Genomic DNA, 27,937 nt, shown 5'->3' on the forward strand with positions numbered 1-27,937 from the left:
CGAATTGGTCAGGGTCCGGTATTCAGGTCGAACAGTTTGACCGTTTGAATCAAATAGATGGTTTGTTCTGATAAAATAATTAAAATTAAAAAAAATAAAAAATTAAATTGGTAAAAAATAAATCAGCCAAATCATTGAACAGTTAGACTGCCTAAGTCAGTGATTTACTGGTCAAATCAACAGTTTTTGAGAAAATAACGGTTCTAGGGTAAAATGGAACTAATCACCTGACTGATTTCCAGTTTTTCCAATCTGACCATCTGGTCTGATCTGATTTTAAAAACCATGGTCAAGAATGCATAATCCGAACATAGGCCCTGGATGTAGATGTGTGGATTTACAGAATTAGAAATCAATGCAACCAAATAGGTTTATTCGACTAATCCTAAAAGAGATACTGCACTCCTAGATCTCAAAATTCAAATAATAATAATAATAATAATAGATACAGGAGCAGGAGTATCTTATGAATTCGATGTTCGGGTTTCTCATTTCGAAGCTTTTTTTGATGTTTCTCTTTCTATGAAGCTAATGAGCTTTGGAAAGAAGATTTTCGTCCTCTATAATCTACCAACCAAGGCCAAGGGTAACAGGATTCTTCTTAACAAAAGCTGTAACGATGAAGCGTTCCATCCAATACATAGTGACGTCCTTGGTAGGTTTGATTTTGCACCTGGATCGGCCCCCAATATACAAAAAGAAAATATATTTAAATTAACAGGCCCAAAGCCCACCCGGCCCAAGCCGCTATGCCACAACTAAAATCCGGACAGGTAATTCCTCATTCTTTCGGTTCCAATAGACCGGCAAAATCCAAAAAGGAAGGCTGATGTTATGCATGGAGCTGCGGATTTTTTTTTTTGTACACAGCTCTTTCCTATCTAATCATCATGCTGCAGAAGGCTTTGTTATATTGACTTCCAATCACAATTTTGTTGCAGCAATAGGAAAACAATATACAGTTCAAGGCCCAAAGCAAGCAGAGGAATGGGCCATGCTGAACACGTTACAGTGGGTTTTAAATTCTGTTTTAAAATAGGTTCGATTAGTCTCAGAATCAAATAATCCTGTACCATAGATATTTCTATAAAACTGCAAAAAGATTGGATGGATCAAGCCTTGCTAGAGAAGCATGAAACTCTTTGAAAGTTGCAATCAAGGTTTAAAGTATCAATACATCGTTCCGGGACCACTCTGATACGTCCCTATAGTGGGTGTATCAGGGGTCTGACCGGTTCAGGAGGTGGAGCCCTAAACCGACCCCCCTGAACCAGGTTCAGGAAAAAAAAAGTAAATAAAAAACAGTAAACCTTGGTTGTAACCTCTCATGTAAGAAGATAATGCTATGTACTTGCTTATAAAGTAGCACATAAATCTAGACAAGGAGACTTCAAAATTCACAGTTTCCCCACCCAGCTGGTGGGAATACTTTGCCCAAGATCAGGAGACGTAATTTCGGCTCTAGTGTTTTTATTCTTCCAACAAAAAACAAGAATAGAAAAAAAAAAAAAAGGAAAGGATACGATCACAAGTGCTGTAATTTCATTTTCACCGCAAGCGCAACTGAAAATGCTGCGCTCATACAAGTCTTACATTGGTAATTCAAACGGATCCATATATATTGTTTTTGGACGAGTAGATCAAAACAAGAAAAGTCAGTCATACTCCAAGTGCATATTGAACCAATAGCTTTTCAGGGTTTATAAGGCTGCATTTGACATTCTTTATTTTAAAGATTTATTTCCTTTTTACAATTAAAACTTAATTGTTCGTAAGAGCATTTTAATTGCAAAAAAGATATCAAAATAAGGAATGCCAAATGCAGCCCAAGTGGCCTTTAAGAACTTAAATAAATTGCAGAATGTAATAACAGTGGGCGTTCAATAAGTCTAACCACACTTGGGGCCCTACATTGAGTGGCATTATCATAAATATCCCTACCTCCTTGGATATCTGAACTTAACACTCTCAAGACTGTCCCTTGCAAAATGGCCCGGATTAGTTACATGGTTAATTGCTCATAGAGACTGCATGAACTAACACAGTACAGATAAACAGGAGTTTGCAAGTTGGCCGAAGCATATCCCTAAACAAAGACGTTAAACTAACATAAAAGTAATATTTAAAACATAAAACAATGCAAAACACCTAAGTATTGGTCGCCCTGGTGTAAATTTGCTGGCTTGCATGGGCAGATACCATCCTGATCAAACCTCTTGCCATTAATTCCCTAATTGCCCTCCTTGCAAGTGATCCATTAATCTGTGAAGCCATCAAAATAAACAAAAGATGAAAACAGTAACAGTAACACACTACACGGGAATTTAATCAATTTCATGTTAATCCAGAGTCCAGACCTAAATGAAAATATAAATTTTTTATGGTCCAATCTCTGCAGTTATCACTTAAGCTAGCTCCATATTTTCTTTGATAAATCTTAAATTAGCTAAATATAATAAACACTTGGAAATGTTGAAAATACACTTTAACTTAACATAAACACAGTCGTGTGCATTACTGAAGGATGACTTGTTCCTGGAAGCCCACATCAAAATGAATCTATGATGCGGACACGAGTGTCATTTTCAACATTGAGATAAATTGTTGGGTATAGAAAGCCCACATATTCCATTTGTGTCCAACATTTCTTCATAAAGCCACACGGGTTCCAAGTCAAAAAATGTCTGACAGCCGAAATTTATAAGGACTAGTTTCTTATGTATAACATGTCAAATCAATAATACAATACTGATGACAATTAATCAATTATGTCAGAGAAAACAAGAACTTAGCAAAGCATTGCCCCAACCTTGTGGAATCAGATAAATAAAGCCTATTTGGACATTACAATAAGTCCTCAACCCATATCTAGCTACCGCAACCTATGTTCTTCTTGGCCTGCCCCCCAACTCTTCTGGACCATTCAACTTGCATTAGATGAATTGTAACTGATTAAATGGTTTACAAGTTCAGATGACCGATTACATGAGGCTTTATCTCGACCACACATTTTACGTTACAAGCAGTAACTATTTTAGACGAGGTCTTTTTCCTATTTTACGTTAACTAGATATCAGTAAAATGAACTGAATGTCATTTTAACCACCACCTTATTGAAGATTCATAGACCTTTCCAGGAAAGAAAAAAGAAGAGGATGAATCAAGGTTCTGTTATCATAAATACACAGTCTCAAATTATCAAGTATCTAATAGTACAACAGTACAAGTAAATTACCAAGTATCAAGGATCTATTATCACAAAGAGCATGAACTATCGATTACCTAATTGTCTCAAATTGTCTATTCTTCAATAATAAGCTACAATATCTAGCCATATGGTATCAACCATGATCTTGAATGCTGTATAATAATGAAAAGTTTTGCAAAGGCTATGGCAACAAAGTGGTTCAAATTGCCAGTGAAAAGTTTTGGGTGATGAAAGTATCTGTTCAAATTAAAAGACAGTTGCATATCATGTTTCTTGTACACAAACAATTTATAGTGAAAGAATTTTTCTAATTTGTAACTTTCATGAACTTAAATGAATTGAATTTTAATGCCACACTCATTTACTCTAATTCATAAGTGTTCTTTTACATTGTTATTATTTTTTTCGTTCAGAACTCGTTGCAGCAGAAAACCACTCAATAAGAAGACGTACAAGGAATGCCCATGGACCCATTAAGGTGAAACCAGTAACCAAAATCGCAATTTACCAAGACTAATGGCTAAAAGAATGGGAGCTTAAGCCAACAAGTTTTTTTTTAAAGGTCAATGAAATTTACCCTCAATCTGTCAGATAGAATGGAAGGAGTGATGAGCTTGTATTTAGGGGCCTCAGAGAGGAGCTTGTCGTAGGTAGCCTGGTCAAACAACACCATGTTGTTCACCTTCTCCTTCTGCTTTCCCTTGCTCCACTTCTGCATTGTCGACAGAACAAAATTCCAGTATAAAAGATCTAATAAAAAAACCAAAGATCCAGTTCGTAAATGAACGAATCAATACAGAAAGTTGCCGAAGGACATAATGAAGAAAATAAAATTAGCGAAGTGGCACCAAAATGGAAAAGTAAAATGGAGACTGCAAAAAATATCGAAAATTTTAACTTTTATTGTCCAAACATCAGAGGAACAAAAAAACAGAGAAGCAGAGATAAAAAAAAATAAAAAAAAATAAAAAAAAAATAAAAAAAAAACATCGTGTGTAAACAAAAGATAGATAGATATAGGATTTCATTCTATCAAACCTTCTTCTTCTGTTTACCACCGCCAGACTTGGCAGGCTTGGAAGATGGAGGAGGAGCCTTCTCCTTCTTTGGGGCCTGGAAAAGCAAAATAGTAAGTTTTCTTCGGTGTCAGCCTCGTTCTCATTCAGCTAAAATGTACAAAAATGAGTCAATTCATAGAATGGAGTGTGAGAGTAGAGTACGCACCATCGAATCTGAAGAGGAGGGAGTTGCCGAGGGGCAAAGATTCGAGTTGCTGCGAGTGGAGAAGGAGCTTCCGCCGTAGAAGGATGAAGAAAAACCCTAAAATTCTAATTAGGTGCTTTTATACCGCATGTATACGGGACGAAAACAATTCAGCTTTTTAGGGCTGGCAATAGACTGGGTCGTGGGCCGCGTGAGTAGATAAACAATAGGCTGGCCCACTTCGAAGCAGGAGATGGAGTAGAACTGTAGAAGTAGGACTAGGGAGGCGTTCGCCGTTCGGGGCTTCGGGTCGGGCGTCAATGAAATTGTTATTTTTTTCGGTCGACCAAAATTTCGTCAAGGATTGTATCAGCCGATATGTATCGTATCGGTTGGTAAGGATTTTTTTACCATTTGTTTTAAATATTAAATAACCTTAGGATCCATTTGGTTTGTGGACAGAATCACCTATTCTTTACGCCTGTTTGGTTCAATCAGGAGGAATCAGAATTGGATTCTGATTGCTATTGTTTGGTTCATTGGAAGTTGGAATCGGAATCAATTGAAATTTTTTATTTTGTATTAATCTATTTAATATTTTATTACTAACATTTTATGAATATATAATTATTATTTTATTGGTATTTAATAATTAATATCTTAGTATTTATCATTTATTTATGCATATTTTATTAACATATCATTATATTATTATTACTTTACTAATATTTATATAATTATACTTTATTAATAATTTATTATTATCTTATTAATATTCTATTGTTTTTTATTATTTTAAAATTAAATTATAATTTATTTAATAAATAAAATTTTACTATTTTATTATTATGTTAATATAATATATTAATAATTTATTTTTATTTAAAATAATATCTTCGCTTTTATTATTAGTTTTTAATGTTTTATTATAGTTTTATTATTTTATGAATATTTTACTAATATTTTATTATTATTTTAATTATTAATATACTCTTATTTAATTACTATTATTATTATTACATTCATAATATTCTATTATTTAATTATTAGTTTTTTACTATTATTATTATTATGTTATTACTTTACTTATGTTGTATCAATATTTTCTTTGTACTTTATTTTTTATTTAATAACTAATATCTTTGTTTGTTATTATTATTTTATTCATATTAGGATTAGGGTCTTTTGTCATGAGTTATTAATAATAGGATTTAAGGCTCCATTTGGTTTGTGGGAAATTTTGGATGGAATGGGATGAAAAAGTGTGCAAATTTCACTTTCCATTATTTGGTTATACAAGGGAAAATAATGGAAAATTCATTTTCCCATGTTTGTTTTGTAGGAAAATAATTATAGGTGGACATGATTTTTTTGCAACCTTCTGTATTTTTCCCCCTAGTTTTGCCTTATTGTTTTAAGATTTCCATGCTTACAAAACTCTTTCTCTCTCTATTTACATAATCATCTTTGCCATATGCCAAATTGACTATGTGTAGTTAGCATAGCCTACTTGGCCTTATTAAACTTTTTCAGAAGTTGGGTTTGGCATTTGGCTCTCTCTCTCTCTCTCTCTCTCTCTCTCTGGTTAGCATGAGCCCATTGTTGTATGGGCTTGTCCAACTTTATATGTAATTAAAAAAGAATAAAACTGGTTATAAATAAAGTTCTTAGGCATTACTTAACTAAAATGATAAAAGGCCAAGTACGAATGAGAGAAGTTTTGTCTTCTAGTTGTAAAGTTCTCATTAGCTTAATTAACTATTTTTCAGGGACATTTCAAGATGCTACCAAGTAACCACATAGACCTGTCCCTTCCTATGCACCAAATTTATGGCAGATAATTTTGCAGATGTAATTTCAATTTCTTGCATAAAAAAATATGCACCCATATCCATATTGTTCACATGATATCTAGCTTTCTAGATTGTTGGATGACTGTAGGGTGGTTCATCATTTTACAAGTCTGAAAACATCCAACAAATGCAGGGTGGTCCATACTGTTCACATGATATTTAACTTGAAGTTCTGGAAGAAATGGTGGACGACTTATCAACCTTAATCCTCATACATGCACTGGAAACAATATAGAAATACTCATGCCAAACTGGGCTTGGCTACATAAGGCAACATATGTAAACACACAAGAATTGATACGACACACCCACAGACCTGTTTTTGATGGACAAGATTGGCTATTGTTACTATCAACTTAGAAATTTGAGGCTCAACATCTTCAAAAATACATCCCAAAACCTACTAAGAATAGTACATAATCTTGTTTGAGAGAAAGAAATAACACTTAGGCCCAAATGAGAAAATTTGAATTCAAGTAATCAACACATAGTCCATGAATTTGTTGCAGGTTTGTCATAGATTTCTACTACAAGTTTGCAACCTCTCCATTGCTCTATAATGCCAAGTCTTCTTCTAACACAGGAACTTTGCTCTCTCAACTTTGATTCAAATAATCTCTTCTTCTCTTCTTCTTGTGCATATTCTTTTTATGCTCATGGTTTTTTCTCTCAGGTGCCTTTGTTGTTGAAGTTTAATCCCTTAAAACATAATTACATAGATTTATCAGAGATTTCTTCCATGGAAGGCTTTGAGAAGATTTCTTCTTCCTCCTTCACAATTTCTACCGAGGAGGAGAAGAAAAATGCATTTAACCTCAAAGAGATTGAGCCCAAACTTGGGTTGCCTGGTTCTGAGTCTCCCGAGAGGAAGGCTAATGCTGGGGTTGGAGTTTTCCCTCTTGGGAAGGATTATGGAGGATAAGAATGACTACTCACTTGGCATATTGAAAAATTTTGTTTCTGGGGCTAAGAGGGGATTCTCTAACACTATTGATGGTTTTGGGAAATGGGTTTTCTCTAGGGCTAGTGGATTTAAGGTTGATTTGGGGAAAAGAGCTGTATTATTCTCTCTGATAGGTGGAAATGGTGGCAAGTCTCTTGTTGTTTTGGAAATTAGTAACTAGTAATCAGCTTCGGTTGTTCCTACACTCAAAGATACTTATAAAAAAATAATAACATAGGAAAAATAAAAAAATGTGAGTCTCAACTGCACAAGGAGAATGGAGTTTCTCCTTGTTGGAACTAGTGAGGAAGATGACAGGAGGTTTGATCAATGCAGAGACTTCTGCAAATAATGGGTATGAGTGGATTCAAGCTGAGTTGAGCCGAATAATTGGCTATTTGAGCTTAGCTCATAGAAATAGTGTTAGGCTCGAGCTCGAGCTTGATTCGAGCTAGAGACTTGAGCTCGAGGTCGGCTCGGTTCAAAAGCTCGCAAGTTGGAGCTGAGCACAACTCAAGCTTGATTGCAAGCCAAGTTTTTTCTAAAAAATAAAAATTATACATATAAAAATAATTTTTAATTTTACATACAAAAATTAAGAATTATAAAAATTATTTATTATTAAAAATAAAAAATTAAAATATTATATATAATAAATATTATTATATATGTTTATATGTATATGTATGTATATATGCATATATATAATAAAAATTATTTATTTATTATACTAGGCTCGCGAGCCTCACGAGCAGACCTTTACTGGGCTCGAGCTCAGCTCGATTAGCAAATGAGCCCATACAATGGGCTTGAGCTCAACTTGAAGCTCGGTTTAAACCGAGTAGAGCCAAGCTTGAATAACTCATGAGAAGCTTAGTGTGGCTACCCCTAATAATGGGGAATACCTTCATATGCATCAAAATATATAAAAGAATGGTGAAAATGGCTTGCCATCACAAGAGGATTACAGATCTGGTCTCACCTTTTCTCGAGATCACTGGAAAAGCCGTCGGAGATACAATTGTTGGGACACTAGGTTGAAGGAAGAAGAAACACTCAAATTCCAAGTCTAACAAAGCTCGATAATCTTTCTCATACGTGTCTCACTTTTTTCCCGCTCACTCATTTTTTGGGATCTCGCATCTCACTCTTTCCTCATCCTAAACCAATATATCCCAACAATTAAACATGTGAAAAAGGAATCATTTAAGAATATTCCTCTTTTCCCATCCCCATCCTGCAAATCAAACGAAGCCTAAGGGGGGGGGGGTCTGGATTCTAGAATGGCCAATTCCCCCAATAATGTGAATCAAAATCCCATTCCTACCAAACAAATAGTAAGAATTGGAATGGGCCATTTCAATTCTAATTCCAGGCACCTATTCCTGAAAACAAAATGAACCCTTATTTCTCAGTTCCTCTAAAATTTTGAAAAGAAAAAACTAAAAAAAATGTGCTAGGTTCAAAATATCAACACACCCCTTTCGGCCTATCAGGGTGTATCAATATTTTGAACCTTGATCATACGTCTTAAGATAAGGGGCAATACTTTTGTTTTTTTTTTTTGTATTTAACGCAACCCATTAATGATTCTTTGAGGTAGGTGGTAATAGTGGGACTTGAATCTGCACATCCACTAGGACTACCCAGCTACTAATTGAGCCACCTAGTTCGTAGATATTGATTCATATAATGGTAGGATGAAAACGTTCAACCACCTTAAATTCTAAAGCCTAAGCCCCTAAGGCTTAGGCTTAGGGGCTTTTGGTTTCCATTGACCAAGATACTATTATTCTTTTTTTTAGATTTATGTGGGCCCCACGGAAAATTTACTAGTGTTTAGAAAACTAGACTGAATTGACCAATTGGACTGGTTGAACTATGACATGGGCCCTTGGCGACTTGGCCAATCTGGTCATAGTCCCAAAACTGCATTGGATAAAAAACTGCCAAAACCTGTGACCGAATAGTTGAACCAGAAAGCCAGTGACTCGGTCCCAGTTTTTGACATTTCTTTTGCACATAAATACAAAATTCTAAAGGCCATAGCTTTGTGCTCGGGTGTCCAATTGGGGCTATCTCTCTTTTTTTTTTTTTGGTAATTTTTTGAGAAATACATGCTCCTAAGGACCCAAAGGCACCTTGCCATGCAATTTTTATTAAAAAGCACTTTTTTTTTTAGATTTGTAGTTCAAACGACTTAAAAGGTATTTTAATTTTTAAAAGCCTAAACCTAAACTTGTGAGTTGATAATTGAGATCTCTAAAAAAACAAAGTGGAAAGTTTTGTTTCACTTCCACCATTTTGCATTGCTTGTTGTACACTACAAGAGAGTCCTTAAATTAAATGACAAAACCTGAACAGTAATTCTATGCAAATAGAGAATGAAGGGATGAGAGATCCATCATATGAATGGTTGAACCCTACAGGAAGGTTGGGCGAAATTTCAAAAATTTCTCTCTCCCATGTGGGAATCGCATTCCCTATTTTAGAAAACTACATTTTCAAGGATCAATCTTTAAATCAAATCAGACCAAATTTGAAACCTAAAGGGAGGAGAGGGATATACCTGATACGAAACTGATAGGGGCGGCAAGAGTAGGAAAAAGCATAAGACAGGAACAGTCAAACTGCAAATTCTTCTCTCTGTGATTTGTGAACTGAGAACTCTTGTTTTGTTTTCTTGTTGTATTTTGGGGGTTCACCCCTGCTCTTCTATTTATAGCCTTTAAAGAGAGGATCTCCTAATTCCATTAGGAGTTTCCTAATCCAAATCTTGTATTTGGATCTGGACTCTCTTTAAGAGATAAGGATAATCCCTTATCATATCTACAAATAAAGATCAGCCTTCCTAATCAAATTAGGAGTTTCCTTATCCAAATCTTTATTTGGATCTAAACTCTTTGAGTGAATAGGGATAATCCCTTATCCTATCTATTGATCTAAATCATAGAATCACCCCTATTTAATTAATCTTATTAAGCTAGTTCGAATTGGGCTTCAGGCCCATTAAGTCTATGTGCTCACTTAACCTCCTAACCTGCTGCCCAGTTGGCTATCCTTGCATGGCGTGGGACCCAAACATTGATCTATACATCAGCCACATGGGTTCAGCCCAGCCTTTGTTACAAGGCCTGGCCAAATTCACTATAAGAGACAGTGAACCCTTGAGTCCATCACCATGGGCTCTTAATGGGCCTAACATTTACACTAAATGGTCCTTGGGTCAAGCCATCTTATACAAATCCAGGAATGTGGGCAGATGCAAGATTACCCTCAATGGTCTTACACTTAACCTCTCAGCCCATAATGATCAAACACTGCCCGACAAGAGAGGATCAACCGTTGAAATATATAGAGATATATATATGTATATTTATATATATATATATATATATATATATATATTGCAAAAAAACAAATTTCAACGGTTGAAATCGACTATCGGTAGTTTAGGTTTCCATCAAGGAGAGTGCATCCCCGATCATTCACTTTGTCCGACAAAGGGGTTGATATAGTCACTATGATCACTCACTTAGATGAATTCTCGGACTGTCCCAATATACCCAAGTTTTGACCCCTCTCTAAGGATCTCACTGATTGGCATATCAAAGACAGCCCAATCCAACACCTAGTGTAGTATCATAATCGAGTCTAGGGGTTAGGTGTAACATTCCAGTTTTGCCCATCTATCTCAAAGGTCCAGGGCAATACCGGAATTCTGGTCCAGTTTAGGGTTTCAAGAAAATCCACACTACATGCACCTCAAGTCTCACCCTTGCAGCTAAGACAAGCCACCCCAACCAACTTGGTGACACACCTGTGTTAGACTTGGAAGGATAAATCTCCCCAGATCTATTCAACGGCGTGAGGATTCTAAACTAACACGGGTCTCAAATGTGTCCAGTTTAAGGGTATTATACAAAAACATACCACAATAACATGAAACAAATATGTACTTTATTCATTTACAATAAATGTCATAATGCACATCCTTCTGATTGGAGCTAAGGGCATACACTGTCTAACAGGGAACATCTTAAGTGATTCAAGGGCTCCATTGATGGAATGCATACAATACCATGATGATAGTACTGCTCAAAAGAAATTTTAAGAAGATTCAACCTTACATATAATTATGGGAGAACATTTGCGCTTGCTAATTGATTCATACTCATTGTGAATCCACTCATTAGGGGTGAGCATGGGTTGGTTCAATTCAGTTTCATGGTAGAACCTAGAACTTACCCTATAAGGGTCGGTTCTAGGTTTTTGGAAGTAGAACATCCTTGTAAAGGTCGATTCTGGGGTCGGTTCTAGGTTTTTGGAAGTAGAACCTACCCTATAAAAGTCAATTCTGGGGCCGGTTCTATCCTTGGTGGTTTTGGGGTCGGTTCTCGCCTTGGTGCTTCCAGGGTCAGTTCTAGGGTCCACTCATGGAACCTGTTGTTTCTTCACTCTCCCATTCAAAAATTAAAAAAAGAAGCATGTTCTTTAAAAACTTGATTTTCAATAAATATAATATATAGTTTGAAACTTATCTTTATTACCAATTGAAGGGTAGTCCATTTGGTGCGTTGGATGAATTATCCCAGTGGTGGTGTGGTTTCGGATCCCACTATTATAATCTTTGTAAGAAAAGAGTTTTTTATGTGATGTTGTACTATTCACTTAAAAGAGTAACAACCCCTAAGCGGGTGTAAATAAGTGACTAATACCAAAAAAACAAACTTATCTTTATTGATTAAATTGAGTAACTTAATACGTAGGTTATCATTATATGGTTCAAAACTTATAATTTAAATTTAAATATTGTAAATATTAACCTTTACATTGCCTATTGTACATATTCAAATATTAAAATGAAAATAAATTATCAAATCACTTAAAGTAACCCAATGGTCAAGTGAGAACATATGGCATTTGTAACCATAAGTGCATGGATTCAAATCTTCACATCCCCAAAAGTATTTTCAGTTCTAAGGCAGGTTCCACTAAGGGCAACCAAGGCTAGTTCATTAGATCGGTTCAGGTAGAGTAAACCCTAGACCTTGAAACCGACCTAAGTGGGGGCCAGTTCCAAGAAATTGGAACCAGACCCTACCTTGTAACAAATTGGATAGGATTGGTTCATGGATGGTTCAAGATTGGTTCCAAGTAGAACCTACCCATTTGCTCACTCCTACCACTCTAGTGGGCCAACCCCTACAATATGCTTCCAGTGGCCGCTTCTTGCCTCTGACCGACAATGTGTACAATATAACTAGCAACTTGTATTATGGGTGACAATGGTAGTGGCACAAAACTATATATAATGTGCTATGCCTAAGATTGTTTTGTTACTAGAAAATATGGACTCCATGACCATGAGCTTGTCCACCAACTAGCCAACTTACCCCCTCTATTTCTAGTCGCTTGCCAGGGAATTTAAAGCATCTATCATCTAAACACCCTAGCAATTGTAGACCACTGGAGCTTTTCCAATATTGTAGCATTTATATGCATGCATTCAAGCTTTCAAGGAGAGACATTATATGGAAACTTTGATTTGATGATATGCCATGCTATTTATCAACTTCTAGAGAGAGAGGATAAACATTTCCTGAGAAAGAATGAGTTATATCTCTCTCCAGGTATTTAATTTATGATGGCTTGCCTTGATCCACCACAATTCAAAGCTAAGCTGTTAGATGGTTACCATACAACAAAAGAATTTCATACCAAAACTTAATGAATTATCTTTGGGTTTCTAGCAGATAAGGGCAACTTTTTGCCTTGAATATGAATAAAAGATGATATGTTTATAAAATAACAAAAGTAAGGTAACTTTTTATGAAAATATCAAAAAAGGGCAAGACATTGTTCATCATCTTCCTCTGCCTCTTATTCATCCGAATACACTGTTCATGCGAGAGGTGGAGCAGGGCACATACAGTGTTCTCCTTTACAGTTGTTGTTTTGGTATTGAAGCTGAGAAGAGGTTCAGAATTGCAATGACACCGCTCTCTCGAAGCTGAGTATTGTATCGGGTTTGAGGTTTTCTCTCTTTTCATTTCTCCCTGGATTCGATGTTGTTGTAGAGGGGAAGATTGAAGAGAAAAAATGGAGCTTCAACTTCTCGAGCGGGTCTCCATCTCTCATGGTGTTGCTCATACCAGGTGTGTTGCTGAAGCTCTTACAGAATGCGAGTGACAAAGAGGTGAAGGTCGTTGGTGAGCACCGCTCGATGCTCTTGCAGGTAATCAAGATCATGGCAAAGTAGAGGATTCTTCTTGAAGGTTTCAGATTCATTGCATTCGGCTTACATTTCGATCTCAGACGAGGACGTCGATTTGATCTTCACATTTCTCGGCTTGACTCTGGATCGCCCATTCCATTGCTTCGTGGTGTTAAGCCTGTGCCGAAGAGGCTCTTGAAGCCGAGCATCAGAAGAGGAGATAAGAGAGATAAGAGGCCTTACAACCCTAGCACGAGCAATCTTGAGGCAGTTTTCTTGCTTGTTCTTGGCGAGGAGTCTAAGATCCATGGCCACCTAGTGCGATAAAGCAAAGAACGAAGGGGGAACTGTTCATCGTCTTCTACCTCTGTATTCATCTAAATACACTGGATTTGAAGCTTCAGTGATATTTTTCAAAACAATCACAAAGGCAGAGGAAGAGGAAGATGATGAGCAGTGACATTGCCCTTCCTTGATCTTTTTTCAAAAAAAAAAAGTTACTTTACTCTTGTTATTTTATAAAAATATATCTTTTATTGATATTCAGGGCAAAAAGTTTCCCTTATCTGCTAGAAACCCATTATCTTTTCCAAAGTTTACTCTTCATCCATAGGCCAGTTTTGAATTACATACAACAAAAAATTCACACAACATCAAATAGCCCCCAGAACAACAAGGACCCGAACCCAAAGAGATGAAATAAATGCTTTCAACACAATTGCATTCCATGACCAAAACCATAAGATGGAGAAAATGGACCCAAGACAGCCCCCACTATGACCTGGCTGAGTGTATGGAGTTGTTGCGAGGCCCTTAGCCATGACTGCCAACAAGATAAAATACAAATGTTATATCAATCCATTACTTTCTTACCACATACGTTTCTCAATATTCCCCAATACTATTAAAATACATCCCAACTTATATACTTAGAATGAGGAAAATACATGAGCTAGGAGTGATCCAACTGACTTCACAATTTTGTGAAAAAGGAAAAGGTTGCAACAGTAAGAATTCCTAAGAAGTCATTAATCAAAGTGCATTAGATGCGTTTTAAATGAAATTGTATCTTTCCTTGTTGGTACTTCAAATCTTTAAGCAACTTTTTCGGTCCATTGCTGAAACCTACCCTGAAATTTCTGGTCATTGTTGAAACTTCCCCTGAAATTTGGTAATTGCAATCACCTCTCCTGAACTTTTTGACATAGTTGCAAGTAGATCCCCTTTGTTAGATTCCTCTAAAAAGAGGCATGAAAATGTCCAAAAATACCCATGCAATTACTTTTGATCAAAATGTTTATTTTCCAAATTTTCTCTTCATATGAATCACTAGTCCTAAACCTTCCAATCTCTTTTCTAAAATTGATTTATTTTTCAAATTTGCCCTTCATATCAATCACTCAAAGTTAAAGCTGCAACTTTAAATTCTACTTGTTTTTATGTTGTTTATAAAGTTTGTAGTGTTTTTTCTGTAGAAACCAACCTCTTTAGTAACTGCATGGGTATTTTGGACATTTTCATGCCTCTTGTTAGAGGATTCTAAAAGAAGGGGTCTACTTGCAACTGTCATAAAGTTCAGGGGAGGTTTCAGCAATTTACCCCAACCTTTTCCCTTAAACTGTCCCTTAGCAGTTCTCTATTTATAAAAACATACTGCTTCTAGGCTGCATTTGGCATTCCTTATTTTAAGGACTTATCTCCTTTTTGTAGTTAAAAGCTTTCTATTCATAAGGGCATTTTAACTACAAAGAGGTGATAAGTCCTTAAAATAAGGAATGCCAAATGATGCCCTAGTAAGTTTAGGTATCATTCCTGCCTTGTCTTGTCTAAGTTTACTCCTATACATGTTTATGTTACAAAGGAGATAGTTTAGTTGTGAAAAGGTTGTACAATTCTCTTTTAGTGATTCCATGGTAAGAAGTAACATTGCTAAAAGACCAAACAAAAGTGAGAAAGTAATAAACTTGTTTATAGTAAGAACTCAAATGCAATGATACTTACAAAGTATGAGCCACAAGCCAACACAAACACCCCGACAATTATGGTGAATCCATTGATCCCTAGCCACTCTACCACTAACACAAGAAAAAAAAAAGGAAAGGTAAATAAACAAGTATAATATGTAAGAAAAGAAAATGCACAATATGCACTATATGTCCTATTACTTTCTCAATAAAAGGACATTTAGTTAACGTTAACAACAACAACCTAGCCTTCACCAAGTAACCATTGTAATGCAAATTCTATGGTACAGAAACATGTTGTGTGGTAACTGGTATCAATTCCCTTAAAGTAATGTAGAATATACACCTAGACTGTAAATATTGCACCTCAATTTCACAAACAGTAATGTTGTTTAGCACACTATGTACAATTCTCTCAGGAAGCAATATTTATAGCCCAAAATGTTTTCAAGCACTCATAAAAAATTTAACTGGACCAAGGCATGTCTGAACTATGAGTCAGCAAACTAAATGTCTTGGGAAGAACCCAAACTTCTGGATGTTGGGGTTCCCTTCTCATGAGGTGGGACCCACTAATAAAGGCAAGAAAAACGAAAGAAAGAAAAAGACAAAAAAAAAAGGAATTGGAAGGTCAAGGGACTTTTTGCATTGGCTTGCCTTGGCTAACCAACGAATTGGAGAGAGCATTCTCTCTACTCTATCAACTCTAATAGCTCTCTAGGAAATATTAGAGAATAGAAAAAGGGTTTTGAGATGAAGGTTTTGGGAAGAAGAAGAAGAGTTACAAGGGCTGAAACAAAGAAGACAAATCTATTTTCAGCAGTTCCTCTTGCTTCAATTGTTGTGCTTCCATCTTTTGTGAGAAATTACTTGTTTGTTATCCATTTTAATGATGGTTTCTTTTATTGGTATCCAAGAACTTTCTTAAGGTTCATCATCTAATTATAACTAGATAGAAAAACATTGTACCCCATTACTATTGTTGATAGTGGATGATTTGGACTTTGGTCTCATGGTTTTTACCCTCACATTGAGGGGTTTTTCATGTAAAAACTTGGTGTCCATTACTGTTGTTTGCTCTGGTTTGGTTATTGTTCTATTGCTGCTGCATACTTGTTTATTGGTTCAGATATCCCTAATTTTCACAAGAAAAAATATTGGGTTTATTCCCAACAAACTGGTATCAGAGCATTTGGTTCTTGTGTAAATCATGGAAGGAGGTTTGGTTAGAATGATTTTATTAAATGGAAGAAATCGATCTCTCTGGAAACCAAATATGAAGGATTTGTTGCTCTCTAGAGATTTGTATGCACCTAAGAGAAGTGATAATGGCAAGCCGAAAGACATGTCAAATGAGAATTGGGAACTCCTTGACTTAAAAGTGGTTGCTTTTATTAGACAATGGTTGGATGATAGTGTATATCACCTTGTAGCAAATGAAACCTCAACTATTCCACTTTAGAACAAGTTGGAAGAATTGTATGAGAAGAAAACCGCTAGCAATAAGGCTTTCCTAATTAGAAAGCTTGTAAATTTGAAGTACAAGGAAGGTACATCCATCACCGAACACCTGAATCAAAAGCAAGATATTGTAAATCAATTAGCTTCAATGAAGATGGTGTTGGATGAGCTTCAAGCTCTATTATTACTTAGTTCATTGCCGGAAAGCTGGGAAACACTTGTGGTATCTCTCAATAACTCTGCACCTGATGGAATAGTGACAACAAGCATGGTAAGAAGCAATTTGCTCAATGAAGAAATTAGAAGAAAATCTATTGACCCAAAATCAGATGCTCTTCTTACAAAATGCTGGGGTAATAGCCAAAGAAGGGGTCTACATAGCTGTAACAAGTCTAGAGGCAAGTCCAAGTCAAGAAAGACATCACATGTTTTCGTTGCAAGAAACAAGGCCATTAGAAGAGTGAGTGTCGGAAACTCAAGAGAGACAACAAGAAAGATAGGAAAGAAAGTGAAAGAAATGAAAAAAAGGGCACCACTGCAGTTTCAAGTGGAGATATTATTGTTCTCACAGGTTGTGAAAGGTCATGCATTAATTTAGGATGTTATGACATAGATCGGATTGTTGATACGAGTGCTTCCTATCATACTACTCCTCACAAGGAATATTTCATCTCTTATAGTATAGGTGATTTGGGGGTTGTAAGAATGGGAAACAATGGAACTTCCAAAATTATGGGGATGGGTGATATTTACCTTGAGATTGATGTAGGTTGTAAATTAGTTCTCAAGGATGTCATACATGTTCTAGATCTCCGTTTGAATCTGATTTCAACGGGGAAGCTAGATGAAGAAGGCTTTAATAATCAATTCGGCAATGGAAAATTGAGACTATCCAAGGGGTCTCTAGTGGTAGCAAAAGGCAATAGGTGCTGCACTCTCTACCGTACACAAGGATGTGTTTGCAAAGGTGAAATGAACATCATGGAGAAGGAAATCTCTACAGAATTGTGGCATAGACGATTGGGTTACATGAGCGAAAAGGGAATGCAAATTCTTGCCAAGAAAAATCTGTTAACCGGCATGAAAGGTACGCATTTTAATACTTGCATTCATTGCTTAGCTGGTAAACAAAATAGAGTTTCATTTCAAAGTTCTCCTCCTCATAAAAGAAAGCATGTTTTAGAATTGATTCATTTTGATGTTTGTGGGCCTATGAAAGTCAAAGCTCTTGGTGGTGCATCTTACTTTGTTACTTTCATAGATGATGCTAGTAGAAAGTATGGGCTTACGCTTTGAAATCTAAAGACCAAGTACTAGATGTCTTTAAAGTTTTTCATGCTATGACTGAAAGAGAGACAGGTAGACCTCTCAAGTGTATTTGTACTGACAATAGTGGCAAATATGAAGGTCCATTTCAGAATTATTGTAAAAACCATGGCATTCGACATGAGCAATCAGTCTCTAAGACCCCACAACAAAATGGTATAGCTGAGAGAATGAACCACACCATTTTAGAGAGAGTTAGATGAATGCTATCACAAGCAAAGTTGCCAAGATGTTATTTGGGAGAAGCAATGTGTACAACTATGTACTTGATTAATTTGTCTCCTACAGTTCCTTTGAAGGGTGATGTTACTGAAAGGGTATGGACAGAAAAATATATTTCCTATGATCATATCGGGGTATTTGGTTGTAGGGCCTTTGTGCATATACCTAAGGATGAATGGTCTATGCTTGATGACAAAACCAAGTAGTGTGTTTCCTTGGGATATGTAAATGAAAAGTTTGGCTACAGGCTATGGATCCAATGGGAAAGAAAATCATCAAAAGTAGAGACGTGGTATTTCTTAAAATCAAACAATTGAAGACATTGAAAAAGTTGAGAAGCCTCAAGCAGATGATGGTGAACTTATAGACTTGGATCTAGTGTCTCCTCCCTTGGTGCACAGAAATGATGGGGGAGATGTGCAACAAGAAAATGTGAACTCAAAAATTAATGAGAATATTCCCAATGAAGATGTTGACGCTGATGATGAACAAGGGGAGCAACCCCCACAAGAGCCACCAACTGAATTAAGATCAATTAGGGAATGCCAATCATCAAGCAAATATCCACCAAATAAGTACATAATGTTTTTAGATGCAAGTGAACTCGAAAACTATCATGAGGCTCAAGAAAGAATGATTCAAGGATATGCAAGAGGAAATTGACTCTTTGCATAAGATTCATACATATGATTTGGTGGAACTACCCAAAGGTAAGAAGGCACTCAAGAACAAATGGGTGTACATGTTAAAGCATGAAGAAAAGAGCTCACAACCAAGGTACAAGGCAAGGTTGGTTGTAAAGGGATTTGGACAGAAAAAGGGCATCGATTTTGATGAAATTTTTTCTCTAGTGGTAAAAATGTCATCAATACATATTGCATTGGGCTTGACTGCAAGTATGGATTTGGAGGTTGAACAATTAGATGTCAAAATAGTTTTTCTCCATGGTGACTTGGAAGAAGACATCTACATGGAACAACCAGAAGGATTTGAAATCAAAGGAAAAGAACATATGGTTTGCAAGCTAAGGAAGAGCTTGTATCGTTTGAAACAAGCTCCAAGGAAGTGGTACCGAAAGTTTGAATCTTTCATGACAGAGCATGGGTAAGGTAAAACAACTTCAGATCATTGTGTTTTCACTAAGTATTTTTCTAGTGATGATTTTATAATTCTTTTGCTATATGTTGATGACATGTTGAATATTGGAAAAGATAAGACAAAAATTGACTAGTTAAAGAAGCAATTAAGCGAGTCATTCTCCATGAAAGACTTAGGTTCAGTTCAACAAATCTTGGGTATGAAAATCTCATGTGATAGGAAATCCAAGAGATTGTGGTTGTCACAAGAAAGATACATAGAAAAGGTGCCTGAGAGATTTTGCATAGATAAAGCAAAGCCATTTAGTATTCCATTGGCAAATCATTTCAGATTGTTTGGTGATCAAAGCCTAAAGAATGAGGAAGAAATGGGAGAAGTGAAGAACATTCCCTATGCCTCTGCAATAGAAAGTCTTATGTATGCTATGGTTTGTATTAGGCCGAACATAGCACATGCAGTTGGTGTGGTTAGTAGATTTCTTTCTAATTCAGGCAAAGAGCATTGACTTGTAGTGAAATGGATCCTCAAGTATCTAAAAGGTACATTCAAAGTATGTTTGTGTTTTGGTGGTAGTAAACCTATACTTGAAGGGTTTACAAATGTTGATATGGCCGGTGGCATTGACTCTAGAAAGTCTACATTAGGTTTCTTGTTCACTTTTGCTGGGGTAGTATTGTCATGGCAGTTCAAGTTGCAAAAATGTGTAGCCTCGTCAACTACAGAGGTTGAATACATAGCTTTCATAGAGGCTTGCAAAGAGATATTGTGGATGAAGAGGTTCTTAAATGAACTTGGTTTGAAACAAGAAAAATTTACAATTCATTGTGATAATCAAAGTGTCATTCACTTGTGTAAGAATCCAAGCTCTCATTCTAAGTCCAAGCACATTGATGTGAGCTATCACCGGATTCGGAATGTTCTTGAAGAAAAGGAAGGCAACTTGAGAAAATTCACACTAACAAGAATGGGTCAAACATGATGACCAAGGCCTTACCGAAAGAAAAGTTTGAATATTGTAGAAGCATTGCAAGTTTGGGCATGGTGCAGCCCTCCTCATAAGTCGAGAGGGAGAGATTGTTGGGGTTCCCTCCTTATGAGGTGGGACCCACTAATAAAGGCAAGAAAAAGGAAAGAAAGAAAAAGACAAAAAAAAAGAAAGAATTGGAAAGTCAATGAACTTTTTGCATTGGCTTGCCTTGCAAACCAACACATCCTTGGCTAACCAACGAATTGGAGAGAACACTTTCTCTACTCTCTCAACTCTAATAGCTCTCTAGGAAATATCAGAGAATAGAAAAAGGGTTTTGAGAAGAATGTTTTGGAAAGAAGAAGGAGAGTTACAAGGGCTGAAATGAAGAAGACAAATCCATTTTCAGCAACTCCTCTTGCTTCTATTGTTGTGCTTCCACCTTTGATGAGAAATTACTTGTTTGTTATCCATTTTAATGATGGTTTCTATTATTGGTATCCAAGAGTTTTCTTGAGGTTCATCATCTAATTGTAACTAGATAGAAAAACATTGTACCCCATTACTATTACTGATAGTGGATGATTTGGACTTCGGCCCCGTGGTTTTTACTCTCACATTGAGGGGTTTTCCACGTAAAAACTTGGTGTCCATTACTGTTGTTTGCTCTGGTTTGGTTATTTGTTTTATTGCTGCTGCCTACTTATTGTTTATTGGTTCAGATATCTCTAATTTTCACAAGGAAAAATATTGGGTTTATTCCCAATACTAGATTCATCATGTTGTTGCTCTCAAAATTCCCAATTCCTTCCAAACATTGCTGAAAACAGTCACTGATCAAACTTATCTTTGTTGAGTTCGCAAACTGGGTAATATAGAACAAAATAACGTGCATGTATCATTTATATAAAATAGGCATAACTGAATAATTATCTGTTTTTTAGCCTAACCCATGCAGTGAAGGGAAAAAAAAGGAAGCCTCAAATTAGAACAGAAAGATTGAGTGTTGGAATCCAGCACGTGCCTTATGTAGGAATTTTACTCATTTAGAAGAATCCATCTTAAATGGGCCTTACTAGAAAATTTTATAAAATAGTATAAGGCATAGTGATGGGGAATCAAGAAACAACATATCTAATGAATGGGAAAACTATAAAGGATATGATCAGAAATGAACTTATTAAAAGGAGCCTTGGAGCAGCTCCAAAGGGTGATAAAATGAGGAAAAGTACACTAAGATGGTTTGGGAATGTACAAAGAAGACCATCTGTAGCATCAATAAGAAGTGATCATATTACAAGTTGAAGGGGCTAGAAGAGCAAAGGGCATAGGTTGAAATATCTAAAAATGATTTAAGGGCCATTAGTATATGGCACTGAATACAGAATAGCAGAACAGGATTCATGCTTACTATATAGTCTCAAAGAACAAAAACTTACATGATAGAATTGCAAAAATGACAGTAAAGAAGATTGTCTGTGCATGTGAAGATGGCATCCCAGGGTCAGACCTCAAGGTGGAAACAGGTCGCTCTTGATTGAGTATCCGCTTTATGGTAATTGAAAGCCATGCATTTATGTCAAACCCCATTGCACCCCATAAAGCTTCAGTATCATGCCTCAAAAGAATGATAGCCCCAAAAAGTGCAAATACTAGCCACTTGCTCTGCAACCAACAAAAGAGGCATGAATATATCCATCCTGGTAACTTCGTAAATAAAAAGATTTAGAAGCATGTGCATTCTCCTGCAATTTTTATCAGGTCTATTTGTGGACTTGAGCTGCATATAAGACTTGATGTAGATTAAAATAGAAAGGACTTATTATTCAAGGTGGAGACTAGACCCAGATAGTTCCACATAACTTGTGAGTGGATATTCAGGTATCTATATGATAATATTTCAATATCAGGGCCATGTATTGCATACTTTCCTTGTAAAGACTGTAAATACTAGAAATTGTGCTACAAATGCATCACTTTTTTTTTTCTGATTAATAGCTTGCTAAATTGCCAGCATCAATTTAACAAAACTGTCGGTACTAATGCAGTACAAACAAATCAAATTCCAAAAGTATTGACCCCCTAAATGGATGACCGTGTAAGTTCAGTTCAGAAACTCTAGTTATTAAATGAACTATGGCCAGATACAGTTATAAACATAGAGAAAGTATGTATTAAACTCTGATGTTCTTAGGTTGAATACAATGATACAGATACAGAGTTTGAACTATAGTTCAATTATCTGACACTCTGTCCTGCAATGTCATGGTTACAAATCTGGTTGCAGCTCACACACCTAATAGGATATTAGTCTGAGCTTCATCTCAGATATAGTTAATGGCTATGAAGCTAAATACTTGGGGTGGAGAGTTGGACAAATTTCTGACACCTGACACTTGGTAAGTTGGTATGGCGTCCCCCAAACATTTGTGAGACTTCTCAGATATATGCTCTTCAAATTGAGGCCAGGCATGATGTTACTCCAGAACTTTATGCTTTGTTTCCCATCCTTATACAAAATCTGGTTGCAAAAGGAGCTATTATATAGGATTACTATAACTATAAGGCCTTGGCTTATCAGGTTATATCGAGCCAATTCTAGCCCTTGTTTCTCATTTAGAAACTCCAACTCTCTCAGTTAAGGACTCTTGGGTATAAAGCAAAGAAGCTGATGTCTGCTTCATGTTTGGTTATTTTTCAGAGGCTTGGCCAATTGGGTAAAAACCCAATTCTTCATGTGGATAGCTTATCTTGATAAAATTGACTGTGGACCACTTGATTGCATAACTGTTTGATTTCTCAGAATTGCATAACTGTTTGGACGGTCATTTTCACTCTATTCTTACACTAGAAAAACGGACATGCTTATATGACAGACTGGTATTACTATGCCTCTGGAAATCAAGGCCAGGTCCTGAAGCGGGTGCTGCCATTTGCATTACCTTGGAGATTTTGGAAAGAAAAAATATAATGCCAAGTTTTTAATAACAAATGCGTGACCCTTCTTAGAAGTAGTGAACTCGTTAGGGGTTTTTTGTTCCATTGCTGCAGGGATTTAAAGGATTTTAAGGGCTTTTGTTTTCTGGTTTCATCCTTAAAGGGATGAACTGCTCTTCTTCCTCCCTTCACTTATCAGTTATCACATTTTAGATAGTTTATAAAGCTTTAATAGCTCGGCTGTATAGGAAGAAAGTAATTCTGACTTAACCAAAACGATTGGGCGTGGAAAAGGTAAGATGATTTCTAAATGGTCGCTACGGAAACTTTAGTATTTATTTGCAAAAAGCTTAGAAATATGACATATGGAACAAGGTTCAATTCATCAAAAACCATATAAAATTCTAAGTTTTTTAACAAACTTCAATTCAACAGAAAAAAGAAATAGTCTACATATTTCATCGGGGAACAGTCTTGTGCATATATATTGCCCAACTGAATTACACAAAACAAAAAATAGCAATAGAATTTCCGCAATTTTGATGTTTAGGGCTCTCGGGACCAATATGAAGTATTTTGTTGTTCGATACAAGTGAGCAAGACAACTGGTGATGAGGGCGGATTTGGCCCTCTCAGAACAACTAGGTGACACCCGGAACCACTTTGGCAACAACTTGCCTTAGCCAAGATGATGGTGTCCCAGCAGGCGACCTAGCACTGACACCGACCTGGCGACCTGCCTTTATGCCGACCTAACGACCTCGACCATAACTCTGGTCGGCTAGAAGCACTTCGTCCAGGGCTGACTTGCAGCACCTCGTCACTGCCCAAAGTGACCTCGACGCAAGGAGCGACCTCCCTCAAGGGCGTGCCGGCCTGATTGAGGTCTAGGTGGCGAGACGTGCTTGTCGACAAATTCGACATGCATATCCCAACACTCCCACGAATGTTCCGGATGATGGTCAATGTGCATGGCGGTTGCCTCCGGGAATCTCGGACCACTTAGGCGACCTCTCAGAAATCTCATGCAGTGCATGAAGCCCACGGCAAACAATACCTATATAAAGGCACCAACCCCAATGACATAAGGTACGCGTGATTTTTCTAATCTCTAGCTCTCTAGCTCTCTAAGCTCTCAAAGCTTTTCAGCTTGCATCAATTTACTGACTTAAGCATCGGAGCGACCTCGCTGGGTTAGTCATCACAGGTCCTCTGACATTGATTCCTTACAGGTTTCTCTAAAGAACTACATAGCTCAACAATCAATCCAGCTCGTCACCATTCAATTAGGCATCAGAGTTACCTCTCCAGCTCGCCACCAGTCAACTCAGCCTAGTTAGCTTGACATACAGGTCCTCATCCAGCAAAAGTTCTCCACTTCGGCCTCTGAGTCATTGGCTACTTGGAAGCATACCAAATGGTGAGGTACTTAGCACAAAAAATTGATACATCAATTGGCGTCGTTTGTGGGAAACGCAACAAGAAGCTAAGTTCTCATCTTCTGAAAGGCTAAGTCCTCTTGTTTTAGAAAGCTAAGTTCTCACCTTTTATGAACTAAAGTTCTCACTTTCTAATTTCCATCTTTTATGAACTCAAAGGCACCTTTGAGCAGTATCAACACCCAGAACAAATATTGATTATTGGGGGGTAAAAACATCAACACCCAGCTCGATGTATTCATGTCGATGCAGAACAGGTAGTAGCAGAATGACCTTGACAACTAGCAGTCCAGCGACAGGCACCTCGGTGTAAGGCTGTCCTCGTAGGTTGAGCCAATCATGGTTCCCGCAGGAAGTTGATGGCCAACAGACTAAGCACCTCTGCTGATTTTATTTCAACTCGGATAAAACCTCATTAGTCCTTTTCATGAGGTACCCTCTACAAGATGAGCTCTTCATGGCTTCCATGGGAGTTGGCAGCCAACGGACTGCATGGATTTCCTTGCCGGTCAAGCCTTCCAAAGCTCTCGTGCGAGCTGGTGAGCTAAAGTCAGTAGTGCTGCCCCTAGTATGTCGAGCTCCCAGTAGATTCTTGTAGGAGTGGGTGACCGGCGTCACTAACGAGGCTAATGCAGCTCAACCATAGCTCTAAGGTGCTGAGCTGGTAAAAGACCTCGGCACCACATAAGACCCAGTCGCCTCTTCGGCATGGGCAAAATCAAGGGTAAAGAGAGTGGACTGCGAGTCACTCCCAGAGCCTAAGGGCTAAAGTGTCGATTTGATAAAAGACCTTAATGCCACATAAGACTTAGTCGCCTCTTCGGCATGGGCAAAATCAAGGGTAAGGAGAGTGGACTGTGAGTCACTCCCAAAGCCTAAGGGCTTAGGTGCCGAGCTGATAAAAGACCTTGGCACCACGTGAGACCCAGTTGCCTCTTTTGCGTGGACGAAATATAAAGCAATTCGCATTCAACACGAGAAAACAAAGGAAAGACTAGTTCGCTCTCAGCACCATGATAGGTGCAAACTTGATTTCTTCATAGCCGACCTCCACCTCGGTTGCAGGCTCTGCATCAAACTCACTGGCTAGGACCTTATAAAGCAGGTGGAGCAACCTGATAAAGCAGTCACACAGAATCCCCTCTTAATGACGGCATGATGAGCTTCACTCTTGAGGTACTTAGCCGGATCGCAAAACCTCTTGATGGTCACATCCCCAATAAGGTAGATGTCCTCGGGGTACTTGCTCCACTTCTCCTCGAGCAGATGAATTCGCTCTTGGGCCCTGAAAATAAAGATGGCGAGGTCCTGCACAAGGCTGCAAACTCTTGGACTCTTCCGACCTGAGAAGCAAATTGAATCGACGCTTACGAGCTCATCAAATTAGTCATTCCAGGCCAAAAGAAGCAATCTATTCCCTTCGCTGAGTTACTTTCAACTTAGGAGTGGGGGGCAATTGATGAGTGCGGATTTAGCCCTCCAATAACATTGTGACACATGGCATATCGGAACAACTGGGTGACACCCGAAACCACTTAGGCAACAACTTTCCTTAGCCAAGATGATGGTGTTCCAGATGGCGACCTGCCATTGATGCCGACCTGGCGACCTGCCTTCACCGTCGACCTAGTGACCTGCCTTTATGCCAACCTAACGACCTCAACCACATCTCAGGTCGGCTAGAAGCACCTCGTCCAGGGCTAACCTGCAGCACCTCGTCCAGGGCCGAAGTGACCTCGATGCAAGGAGCGACCTCCCTCGAGGGCATGCCGGCTTGACTGAGGTCCAGGTGGTGACCTGCGAGACGTGCTTGCCGACAAATTCAGCATGCATATCCCAACACTCCCACGAACGTTCCAAAGGATGGTCAACGTGCATGGCGGTTGCCTCCGAGAATCTCAGACCACTTAGGTGACTTCTCAGAAATCTCAAATGTGGTGCGTGAAGCCCGCGCCAAACAATGCCTATATAAAGGCACCAACCCCAATGACACAAGGTACGCGTGATTTTTCTACTCTCTAGCTCTCTAGCTCTCTAAGCTCTCAAAGCTTTTCAGCTCGCATCAGTGTACTGACTTAAGCATCGGAGCGAACTTGTCGGGTTAGTCACCCTGGGTTCTCTAACATGATTCCTTGCAGGTTTCTCTAAAGAACTATATAGCTCAACAATCAATCCAGCTCGTCACCGTTTAGTCAGACATCAGAGTCACCTCTCTAGCTCGCCACCAGTCAGCTTGGCCTAGTTAGCTCGACACCTAATTTGCCCCCAGCTCGGCCTGGTCAGCTCGGCACCTGATCTGCCTCCAACTCGGCCTAGTTAACTCAGCATCCAGGTCCTCATCCAGCAAAAGTTCTCCACTTCGGCCTCTGAGTCATCGACTACTTGGAAACAAATCGAATGACGAGATACTTAGCACAAAAAATTGAAACTCCGAATGTCCGAAGGGTCCCTACATCGGAGGAATATCCAAAGAAAAACTCGAACCCCAAAGACATATATAAATATTCAGTTCCCAAGCCAAGTGTAAAAAAGTGTAAAATCAAATCAAATCAAAACCTAAATGGAACAACTATGGAGTGAAGCTATAACATAGAACCAAAAAAAAAAGTAGACTAACCAATCGATTTAGAGTAGCTTCGAATCCACCACATATGAAATTAGAACGAAACTCCGACAGTTCATTACTCAAGATGGCTTTTTTTTCCACGGAAAAGAAACCTTCATCACCATCATTGCTTCTGAAAGTGATGTGTTAACCAAATCATAATTCTTGGCCCTCTTCTATTATGGATAAATCCAACAAAATGGAATGGTTTTGCAGAGGAAAATTGGACGAGCGAAAAGGATTTTGAACATTTAGGACGACAAGGAAAATAAGGGGAGAATCTGAAAACGGGTCTGCATGAAATGGCACTTACAGACATTTTTGTGCACAAGTGGACTGAAAGAAAACTGGGGAGAGGGAGGAGGAAGAACAGGAGAAAAGCGAGAGTGGCATTTTCGTGATGGGGCAAAAGTCGATGCGTGGCAGGTCTAAAACCGTAAATCATTTTGCCTTGAAAGTATCGTTTTGGATGTATTATCCCACCACTTGGGGCC

General features: G+C 37.8%; 1 protein-coding gene and 1 pseudogene across 2 annotated transcripts; both read right to left on the reverse strand.

The window, feature by feature from the left end:
* Positions 1 to 1,884: 1,884 nt before the first annotated feature.
* On the reverse strand, positions 1,885 to 4,517 carry LOC148877105 (small ribosomal subunit protein eS25y). Its single transcript, XM_088981769.1, has 4 exons — positions 4,433 to 4,517; positions 4,247 to 4,321; positions 3,786 to 3,920; positions 1,885 to 2,262 (listed from the first exon to the last, which is right to left on the reverse strand). Exons 1-4 carry the CDS (start codon positions 4,433 to 4,435, stop codon positions 2,149 to 2,151), a joined length of 327 nt encoding a protein of 108 aa, XP_088837895.1. The 5' UTR covers positions 4,436 to 4,517; the 3' UTR covers positions 1,885 to 2,148.
* An 8,465-nt stretch (positions 4,518 to 12,982) lies between these two features.
* Positions 12,983 to 27,590, reverse strand: LOC148877106 (lipid phosphate phosphatase epsilon 2, chloroplastic-like; annotated as a pseudogene). The gene is made up of 4 exons (XR_016111210.1): positions 27,456 to 27,590; positions 21,902 to 22,127; positions 15,426 to 15,499; positions 12,983 to 14,247 (listed from the first exon to the last, which is right to left on the reverse strand). The product of XR_016111210.1 is annotated as a lipid phosphate phosphatase epsilon 2, chloroplastic-like (transcript).
* Between the last annotated feature and the right edge of the window lie 347 nt (positions 27,591 to 27,937).

The sequence above is a fragment of the Nelumbo lutea genome, chromosome 1 (genome assembly GCF_056320005.1).
Source record: "Nelumbo lutea isolate HS-2025 chromosome 1, American lotus-T2T, whole genome shotgun sequence".
Classification (NCBI taxonomy): Eukaryota; Viridiplantae; Streptophyta; class Magnoliopsida; order Proteales; family Nelumbonaceae; genus Nelumbo; species Nelumbo lutea.